Source organism: Varroa destructor, unplaced genomic scaffold (genome assembly GCF_002443255.2).
Source record: "Varroa destructor unplaced genomic scaffold, Vdes_3.0 BEIS01000005.1, whole genome shotgun sequence".
Lineage (NCBI taxonomy): Eukaryota > Metazoa > Arthropoda > Arachnida > Mesostigmata > Varroidae > Varroa > Varroa destructor.
The window spans coordinates 28,629,669-28,640,846 of NW_019211458.1; the positions used below are offsets into that span (position 1 = coordinate 28,629,669).

General features: G+C 39.3%; 1 protein-coding gene across 6 annotated transcripts in view; it reads right to left on the reverse strand.

Moving 5' to 3' along the window:
• The window catches only part of LOC111251249 (lisH domain-containing protein ARMC9-like), a 24,857-nt gene extending 14,013 nt beyond the window's left edge, over nucleotides 1-10,844 (reverse strand). Inside the window, exons 1-3 of one of the 6 annotated variants that reach the window (XM_086990824.1) lie at nucleotides 10,737-10,838; nucleotides 10,265-10,621; nucleotides 9,937-10,062 (exon numbers count right to left, since the gene is read on the reverse strand). In XM_086990824.1, coding sequence (XP_086846950.1) covers nucleotides 9,937-10,062; nucleotides 10,265-10,303 — 165 coding nt within the window. In that variant the 5' untranslated portion in view covers nucleotides 10,304-10,621; nucleotides 10,737-10,838. Of the gene's footprint in view, nucleotides 1-9,936; nucleotides 10,063-10,264 lie in introns of all 6 variants that reach the window. The other 5 variants (XM_086990827.1, XM_086990826.1, XM_086990825.1 and 2 more) reach the window with 5 other exon arrangements.
• Nucleotides 10,845-11,178: the final 334 nt, after the last annotated feature.

An 11,178-nucleotide genomic window follows, 5' to 3' on the forward strand; every position in this document is an offset into this window, starting at 1 on the left:
ATGTATATATTCTGTCTTTTAACGTAACGTGAGTGATCTTAACTTCCTAGATTCGTACTGATCCCTTCAAGGTATCTTATTTTTAGACAGACTCTAAAACAGCATCCGATGTACAGCCCAAATCGCTTAATTTACCAGTGAAGAACGTAGGGACTGCACATACGCACAGTATCATCACATCTGCCTTCAGAATTTTAGATTCAAGATGCTTGAAAGGTGCTTCTAATCCGACAAAGGTGGGTCGTCCGGCGAGGAAACCCAAGCAAAAATGTTACAACCTAAAATGAAAGTTACGAAATACGTTGCATCTGGCGTTGGAGGACAATCATGTCCCTTTCGTGTTACTGCTCAGATAGACTTCACTTAATAGTAAAATGTAGATCGCCGTAAAAGTGGCATTTTATTTACCCCCGTATTATATCAAATCGTTCTCAATCAATATTCACTCCGGTTGGCTGGTATCATCGTCTAGTTTTTTTAGTTTAAATATCACTTACTGTTCGTTGCTATGACCATGTCATCTATACGACTAAAGTTTTATGTTTCACTCGAAACGCTTCTATTTGAAGCATATCTTGTTCTAATATGGGCCGGCCATTTACCGTCTAAATGTTGACGAATTTTTATAATTCGTATGTAATTGGTAACGAGTAAGGTGCGGAAAATTGAGCATTCAATAGGTAATTAGCATCTCTCGCATTTAGATGTACAGCGAAGACGTAACTGTAATAAAAGAATTCAATTCATCATTTTCGACTCGCAGTTTAGCCTTTTGCTGTTCACTAGGAAGGACGTCGGAGCTGTGCTCGGCCCCCCCACCTAAGGGGTAGTGCTTTGTCAATTTGCGTTTTCAATATGTTTAGAACTGCTCTGCGTTACAAATATATGCATATGCGCCCTATACCCCGTCCAGACGTATTGTATAAGGACAAAAGAATTATAACATTTACCGCTTGATTGTCAAGGAAGACGCTCTCAAAACCTACCTGGAGATAGCTCTTCCTGGGACTCTTCAGTAAAAAAAAATTGATCTTAATATATAGTGGAACAAGTTCACTGTTATAAGTTATCGATGGTTCGGCCCAACACAAGCATCAGATATGAAAGTTTACCTAACACATAATATCTCTTCCATTGATTTTCGAAATCAGTTCCTACTCGTTATTATTAATACTTTGTCATTTCTCCAGCTTACTCTTGCATCTCTCTCTCTCTCTCTCTCTCTCTCTCTCTCTCTCTCTCTCTCTCTCTCTCTCTCTCTATCCCTCTCTCGCGCGCCCTCTCTCTCTCTCTCTCTCTCTATCTCTATCTCCTCTTCTCTCTACCCCCCATTTCTCGCTATCTCCCCCTCTCTCTCTTTCCATCCCCCATCTACCTCCTTCTCCCCCCTTTGTCACCCTCTCCTTCTCTACCCCTCTCATCTCCCTCTCTCTCTCGCGCGCTCTCGCTCGCTCGCTCTCTCAAATATTCTGCATACTGCATTATGAAAGACAATTACAAACAAATATTACTGGTTCGATAATGTGTAACAGGCTTCTTGGTAGTAATTTAATGTTTATTGCTAATAATTTCGGAATGATGATTCTGATTTTTCCCTGTTACACGCTCTCGGCACTTTCTATTTCAACAATCTCATTCCACCACTCAAACCATCATATATGATTTTCTAGAATGGCTTTTGAAGCCATTTTTAGTGCTAGCTTATTTATGTATAAGCTATTTCTAGACGCAAAGTTCGGAAGTCGCTAGTTCCTCTAGCTCAATGATGCATAATCGACAGGGCGGAAAGGACTATTTAGCAATTTACAATTTGTTTTTTTCGAGTTTATAGCCATTGTGTCTCGTTCTTTGTTTATGATGATTTTCTTCTTGTGGCGTAAATATTAAAGCGTTTTTTTTTTTTTTTTTCTAGCAAACAAATGAGATTGTTATATTCCTAATTAACACATAACTATTTAATAGTTGTCGGGAACAAGTGTTGTCCGTAGTTGAGTTTGGATTAGATATCTATCTAATTAGTAGTTCAGATAATTACGTTGCAGAATCGGCGGATAAAAAAACTAACGCCATTTTTACGGTCCTGGGGACCGAAAGTACCATGATCACTTGCATCATCTTCAAATACTACCATTTCATATTTTCAGCTGGTAATTCGCAACAATTTTCGGCCGAGTTTCGTCAGTCTAAATGTTGTTACACGACTGAGCTAGACGTTAACTCTGCAAAACAGTCATACTTTTCTCTGTCTGGACGCTGAACAATTTACTACTAGTTTTTCTGATTACTCCCTACGAGAATCATAAGCTAGTGTTATAAAAGCAAATTTCAACGCCGAAAATCTGCTAAACAAATTTCCAAATGCACGCAAAACTAATTGGGCTTTTTTATTAAATAGATTTTCATTAGAAAAGCTATCCGCCCCCTGGTCTAGTGGTTAAGTATCAATGAAATCGAATGACGCTCTTAGGCTAATTTTGAATTGGGAAACAAAAGTATGAGACGGTGTTCCTTGACTTTTCGGTAGATAACGAGAAAGGAGCAGCATGCTCCTATGAAATTTAATTTTCCAAACCAAGTTTCATCCGGAGAAGTTGCGCGAAATATTGGAAGCAGAGACTTGGCCGCAGACAGATTTTTATCTACCAGAGATTTGACCTATTTCTGAAAGAACCAATTCAAATCGATTTTTGTCGATTCAAATCAAAACAGCCGAAACAGAGCTGCCGGACAAAATGGTATTAGAAAATGAAGAACGCGTGCCGGCCAGTGCCATGTATTTTTATTATACTATAACTCGGTTTCCAGATTGCATTACTGAGAGGTTCCAGAAAATAGCTTTAGCCCATCTGCCCTAGGGTGGGCTAGAGGGCATCGATTTCTTTCCAAATTGCTCAACTTCTTCCCGGTTACACTTTCGTCTTAGCTTCGACATAGGCGCCCGTGATTTTACTACCCATCCCGAAGGTCAGAAACTGCAAGGGAAAGATACTTGATTATATCCGGACGGTTACTCTAAAAGGTATGGAAGGTTTTGAAGATCTGAAGAAATATTATTCGTTTTACGGTATCGAAATTGTATACAGCTAGAGAGGGATGCCAAGCCTCACAGTTGGCTTCGCTGATCTTCCCTTAGGCCACATCGTGAATACGGGATGATCTTGGTGAAGCCCTGGTGAAGTTTGATCGTCTTTTAGCCAAATGCAGGAATTCTCTCGAGAAATTAGAATTGTTTATTATATCCAGGATTGAGCATTGTAATACGTGTAAAGAGGTATTTGTCAACGCAAGAACTATTGCGTTTTCTAGCCGGCTGTAGGCCGTCTGTTTGCTGCTCAAAACTTTCCGTAAACTTCATAATTTACGTCAAACGAAACGACTGTCAATTTTCATGTGAACAAATCATGTACATTTGCTCCTGTTATTCTAAATATCCTCGTGACTGCGACTACTTCAGCTGTACGCATAAATACGAGCGTATCGACACATTGCGAAAGTTCCCTCCGCTAAAAATTCGCTTGTAGTTGAAACGGTAAGTACGGCATCAGGCGTGCTTCGATCGAAGATGCTCTGTACTTCAGTATTGAACAGTGTTTAGTTGGTTCTATTCTGTATATGAGCTTTAATACTTACCACGTGAATTTACCCGAGACGCTATCGTCACAATATGCGTAGCGCCAGAGGTTGCAGCAACGTATCAGAATCGATTCGAGCTCGGAGTACGTACGCTGTTTCGAGGCTTTTTTGAAGATTTACAAATACATTTAATGCTCGTATATGGCCTTCGTGAGTCTATATGTCTGGCTTACCTAGTGTCAGGCCAGATATTTTAGGTCCATGCAGCTATGTGTGACTTGTCGCGAACTTGCTATATTACCGTATGGTTCCTAACTGTGCTATGAATAATTGTAGTGTTTGGCCACATATCGCTACAGATTTTGGTGCCGATGCCAGGGTGCGTATTGCGGTGGATTCCCTATGTGATAAGAACCAAAGAGAGCCACTACAGGCTAAGCGAGAGATACATTCTCAAAAGGAAAACAACAATATTTTAAATGCTAAAATGGAAAAGTGTTATATCTCAGTATCGATTTGCCGTCTTCGTTAATTGTAAGCATAGGCTGGACGATATACTTAGATTAAACAAAAAAAAAAAAAGCAATACACGATACTTCCCATGCCGCGAATTTCATTGCTCCTTTATGGGTCAACACGAACGCAGAATGCGGCATGGTCTATGTTTCAACAACTACGCGAGGACCAGCCACTTTGACGTTCACGGACAGCGGAAAAAATATTATATATTTTGCACAGATTTGTAATCGCTGATAAATGCTAGATCTGTCGAAACGCAGCTCCATTTAGGAGTATAATTTATACCCTTACTATGAACGACGAATGCCTGCCGACTGTGATTAAAAGGGGCAAATTGGCCCTTAAGGTTGTGATTACTGTTTCTATAAGATGCACGATGTGCTCCTAGTGTGCTTAACGAGATAGTTTTGCCCTTGAGGCTGAGCTGCTTCTGCAAACGCTTATAATTATCACGATAAGCTATGTCAAAAGGAGGTCCTCTAAGCTTGTCTGATATGGGTTCACAACTATTCTTCAAGATGGCCGGTAAAGTGGAAACCGGAAATCAGTTTACATTTAGCATCAAGAATCGCATAAATAAAAACTTAAAGGACATTTTCTGTACGAATAACTACACCAACCAGTTGTTATATTTCTCTAGCTTTCTTTAGCTAAAGCAATTTAAAGAAACAGCCTTCTAATATCAAATACCAGTAATCAGCGCAGACGGTGCTTACAAATGGTATCTATTCCTGAACATAATTTTTTATTACATTATAATCATGTACCTTCTGTATATTTACAGAAGTCCTACAAAACAAAGAAAGGCTAAGCTAAAAGGCAAGGCACAGTTTTGGAAACAGGGCTATGTAAGAAAATCATCGTCGTCTTCCTTTTGCACTGGCAAGTATTTGTAAAATGGCGGTACACATTTGACTTTGACTTTGTTCATTCCCGGAAAAACCACACAAAATGCGACTGCTTTCTCTGAATTGCATCAACCAGATGGGTTGACCAGTAATACAAGCCGCAGGTTCTAAAAAACCCAGCGAATTACTTCTCTCGGATGGCGATAACGGTTCAAGAGAGCAACATCGTGGATATGTGGAGTTGTGCCCCATGAGGCCAATAGAGGCACAGAATGATGAGTATAGTTAAGGAGTTGAAAACGCTGATGCAAGTCAGGAAGTTCGTCCTACCTATCAGAGACGGCCGGCTAGTGCTATTTTAGGTGTGTAAAAATCGTGAAAAACCTTTAAAATGTAAGGCAAAACCTATTATTTGTCTAGAATGCATAGCGAGATGTATGTTAACGGATTGTTTTTTTCTACATATCGACTTAGTTCTACTCTATCTTACTGCCTTTGTAGATATATCAAGCACAAACTAACCTACTTGATGCAATCTAATTTGCAATTCAGTGATGCATTATATGTTAGTTGTCCGCCTTCGATGCGACTATCGCGAGTTCGATATGTACTAAGGAACGAGCTACTTTGTGCTTTATTTAAGGGTAGAAAACTCTTTGGGGCTGAACCCGACTCTTGCCTTGTTTGTTAAACATTAAATATATTGCTACAATGCTTTACGACGCTAATAAAGCCATCGAGATTTAATCTATCTTTTTGCCGACCCAAAACCTATCGTTCTTATGCATGTAACTTTATTGCATCAAACACGTGCACATTATACTTGAGCGATATAAAGCTAAGCTCGATCTGCTGTGTCCATTAATGCCTGCTCTATCCCTCGTTAACGGCAGCAGCTAGAACGGCGTCTACAAGGCATAAAGGGCCAGGCACAAAAAATACATACCGCCAAGTTCGACTATGTTGGCGAGACTCAATTGGCCGGCCAAATACAGGCTACGCATTAGGTAGGTCTCGAGTTTCTGTGTGTTTCGTCTGACCGTTGTGGGCTGATCGGTGCTCGAAGCCTGATCATGTGGTCAACTGTCCGTTGCTTCCTTACCCGCCTTCTACTCCTGACCTGGAGAAGAATATCGAGGCGGTACGAGCGGCGTTTTCTGCTACAAAGTTTCAAGTGTCAGGACTATACTAGCAATAACACTAGTAGGAGCAGTATTACTAACGCGGGATCTAGTACTAGTTATCAGATAGCTACTGGGCCGATTTCCGTAACCCGCATTGTTGGGTTCACGGTGACCGGTGCTTGTTGCAGATCCGCTGTCTGTCTACAGCAAAATGAAGTGAACGACCGCAGCAACTCCAGCGTCTAAGAAGACTGCGTTTGTTGATACTAGTAAACAACGAGCTATGGCGACATGTTGGCGATGAGAGTTGAAGAGAGTGTAGGACAAATACCAACGCAGGCCCGGTTTGCACACACTCAACTTCATACTTCCTACCAACAATAAAAATGGCGACATAGGCCTACCAACATAGGCCAACCGTGCAGTCAAGATAAAGCCTGACGTTATTACTGCTGCAGGAGAGAGCACGCATAGGTTTTGCCCTTATTATTATTGTTGTTAGTGGGTGGCATGGGTGGATCCCTTGCTCACTGTGGTGATGTTCTGATTTAACCTTTGAAAACGTATTACGATCATATTCGTGTTTTGTTACACGTGATTTGTTTCCTACTAGAGGCAAAAAATAGGATACAATGAAATATCCTTCCACATGATCTAGAATTCGACTCCTCTAAGTATTCCAGAGTGGCTAAACATAAATATATAACTGTAGTACAAAAGAGATTCTCACTTCTAATAGAATTTCGCTACGAGATGTGTATGGTAAGCCCGTTTTTACTTACATACCATATAAATTTGACAGCTATTGTGATATTTACCGAAAACCGTTAAAAAGCTATTTGGGCCCAAAATCAAGTGCTCTTTAGCATTATGTATATTGCCTTTTATTATAAAAAGAAGGCTCGACGTGTGTGCGTCGGAGTAGGTATTATTTTCGGGGATAGTACCTTCAATAGATTGTCCGCATCCCTGGCCAAAACGATTAAAGCTTTTCTCTTTTTTATTACCAACTATGCTTCAATGGTTTCGGGACACCTATTTGCAAATAAAAGACCCTAAAGCCACGTTTTTCTGTGAATATATATATTTAATTAAAGTTCAAACAAAATATCATTTTTGGTAGATTGTAATAATGGTAGCAATAGCTGACCTCCGCACAAACGTAAATCATGTATCCCTCAATGTACGACGACAAGCTTAATCACAAACAAATAAGGCAAGCAACTAAGGATATTATTAATTTTAACGTTTTCCTCTGCTTCTTTTTTAAGTTACTGTTCAACGTACGTCTGAATTTCTTTCATTTACCAGCCACATGTTACCAGCTTTGTCTTTTTTATTTTGTTGTGTTTTTTCATCGTCCTTAGAATAATTTCCATAACAATAATAATAACACCAAAATTCGCCCACATTGATTTGATTAATCATGTAGACCGGTTTTCTTATTTATCTAAAAAAATGGTTATGTTTACGGAAAAACGTTAAAGGATTTTCTGATAAGTTTACAATTCGCTTTTGTCAATTAAACATTTTTTAGAGTCCTACCGTTTTTCGGATCCTGACATAATCGCTTTAGAATAGGTTAGAATAAGTTATTATTTTTTGTTTTTTTTTTTTATTTGTTTTAGACTAAACCAGTTCGATTTGGCGGGTCCTTAAATTAAGAACAAAAAAAAAAATGTTTTTTGCGCCTTCTATTTCAAGTGGCCATTTTTTGCTTGATGTAACTTATTTAGAACTTTTGGCCTGTATTTAGTAATATTTGATCTCAGATTTTTCAGGATTGTAACTATAAAAACCATGTGCACAAAGTGAACGAGCTGAATTATCTAAAGTCAACGAGTGTGTAAAACTGTATTTCAAATTATACGTTCCTCGTTATTCACCTATCACTAACATGCTTTGATAATTTTTGTCAGATTCGGTAAGAAGTTTATTAATTTTCGAAAATTAAACACTTTTGGAAACTATTGGGGTATTTTTTACAGGATCTAAATGTGTAATGAACTTAGCAGAAATGTATTAAAAAATACAGGAACAGAATAGATTTCAAGAAGATATTCTTGACCAAATGAATGTTTCTTCATGCGATGTTATCGTGGTGAGTTGGGCCTAACAAAAGCAGCCACTCTGAACACGTTTTTCAATAAACGTACCTCAGATCCAATCGTAATCCAACGCAACCAATAAATCTGGGAATCTTAAATGTTTAACTCAAAACTCAAAGGGTTGATTAGCAAAATGGGCTTACAACTTTGGTCCATCACAAAAAAGCTCATGCCATAGTGTCATAAGCTTACATATAGATAAGTCTGGAAACAGTTGTCCTATCAACGTCACTCTATTCGTAGGACTTAGTCTGCAATCAGCCTGTATAAAAGAACTGGAAATATAATCCAGTATAAACATCTCTATACTATTGCCTATAAACCGGTTATCTCATTCGTTCGTCTAAAAATTCGTTATTTAGAATCATTGATTTGATACATTTGGAAGCCGAATTCGTCCCATCAGCCAGACCACAATCGGGAGCGTATTGAGCGTACTTGAAAGTGTTTACGCCACGAGACCCACACGCTTTTTGGTCCACTCGAATGCTTATGCACAAAATAGACCCAGGTCAATCGGGTAGGAAATTTATTGGCTCGGCTTTAGTGCGTTGCGTCTATCGTTGCAGGTTCCTCTAAGGAAACGTATCGGAGCTACGAGCTAGACTCTCCACGAGTACGTTAAACTAGCCAACGTGTAAAGAGTTCCGAACTATTTCCCGGGTGATCACTTCTGCCTATTCCCAGTTTAACGAACAAACTCGACCGTGATTATTATAGCGTTCAAGTAAAATGATTGAGGCTTTGTAATTGAAACAAATTTATTATGCAGTGGGCCTGATAGGATTCATTATAATACCCGTTAGCAACTGTAGTCGTACGTTTAGCTTATTACACGCGTATCACACATGATCAGATTCTGTGATTCTGATATTGGGATGGCAGGGGGTGGCTGAATAGTTATTGAACAGCTAACGGTGAACTAAACGGCAATGGCCACATCTATCAGCTGATCTTATGATGTTTTATGATGCAAGTGTTTTACGTTTAAATAGCACAAATAATATTCATGGGGAAGCTAAAGGCGAGGACTTACTGGCGAGATGGATTCAATATCTTGACGTTAATAATAGTAAAATCAGAGTTGCTTGTTGTTTAAAACCAGTCTGTTTATTAAGTTTACGCTGACACTTATTTTTTTTCAAGTAGTCCTAAGGAGCATCTGAGAGTATTGCGAATCTTCCTGGCCATCTTGTTAATGAAACTGAAATTACGATCTGGTAAACAATTTACATAAAACACACAGTGTTATCTAGCACTCGATTAGGATTCTATAAAGCCTGCAGCATCTGAAAATATTTTTCCTCTAAGATTTTTTTCGTTCCTGCGTATTAAATGTCGATTCCTTTTTTGCACATATAGAAATGAAGTAAATAAATGTTGATTAAAAGTCGTCTTAACAACGTGGTGTGTCTTCCCATTCTCTCCAAGAGTTACTTCACATTAGCTCTATCAATATACTATATACAGAATATTAATTGGAATACAAATGTATATGCCCCGAACTATATAAGAGTGTTTCCCCGAAGCTCGTACGTCCTGGTATTTCTCCGGCAAATCGTACGCAAGAATCGTGCAACAAAATTATACGAATTCCCTATGAGTAGCAAGCATTTTGTGGGGATGTTAGCATAGTAAATACGTCGTCATATATGGTGCACCCAGCGCCTGAGGCCTCCTCGGGCAGCAGCCTAGGGTTTATAACTGCCTATATAAGCCTATTACAGGTAATTGTTAGATAAATATTGACAGTAATTTACCTACCTTGATCTTCTTGATCTTGTGTTCTCTAAGATTTTTTATCTTGTGCAAGTCAATAGGTTTGCCCAGGTCGCTACATTCCGTTTCGAATACACCAGAACTCTTTTCAAATCCATTTAAATCAAGATACTGCAATAAATGATGAAGAGGCACAAAAGCGTATTGTGTTACAACGCTGGAAAATAAAAGTTCTACAGTAAACCAAATCATAATAACAGCTGTGGTAATCTCTAAAGCTGGGTAATCCCATAAGACTTGTCTTTATGTTAATAACTTATATTTTAACATTGTCTCATAATGGGAAAGTAGAACGCAAGTTAGAACAATTTACCTCCCTAACAATTGCGTTTAATTCACCTTCAAGCGACATCGTTGTGTTTTATCTCACTTAGCAAATGACCAACTCCTATTTGTATTATTGCATCTACGTAGGCTCCGTCGTATCTTCGGCTTCCCGTTACTGACCTCACAATATGCCTTCACTTGAATAATTATTAGAAATGCGCATTTAAATTGACCACCACCTAATCATCACTTGGTTATCGTTACCTAATCGGGTCACAAATATTTTCAAATGTTTCGTGAATTCCCTTCTTGTCCTACTCAGTCCTACAGGCAGAAGTTTCAGTTATCCACCACACAGAACCAGCTGATGGTTCTCCAGTCACACAGCGGCCGTTCATCTCATCTGCTTTCAACGAATGTAGAAAAACACGTATATATATATATATATATATATATATATATATATACATATATCGTAGGTACAAGTTTCTCGAACGTAACAAAATAGGACGTTCTACCTATCCACAAATAGCATATGTGACTGGCGACAGAATATGGATGCTGCTTGCAAATTTCCAAACTATCCACTATATTCACTGGTCATCAGTGTAGACTCGAATGGCTTGTGCATTCGGTCAGCATGAAATCGGGCGAGGGTCGCGTTCACGGCAAGGGTCATGCCTCACGAATGGGTGACAAGGGACTCCAGTTGCTGCTAGGGGCAAAAACCTAAGGGGCACAAAGCTGGACGTCATCGAGGTGAGGTAGGTAGACGGCAAAAGCAGATACGGTCCCGGTAAAGCGAATATATTCTCTCACGTTACCGCGGCAACCTGAATGCCGACTGCGCACAGCTTATCAACAACCCCCACCGTTCTCCGCTTTAGATGTAGGTAGGTAGACATATTTCCGCCATGTACAAAATGCTTTGCGCGGATTGCTGGCCAACGATCATGAGAT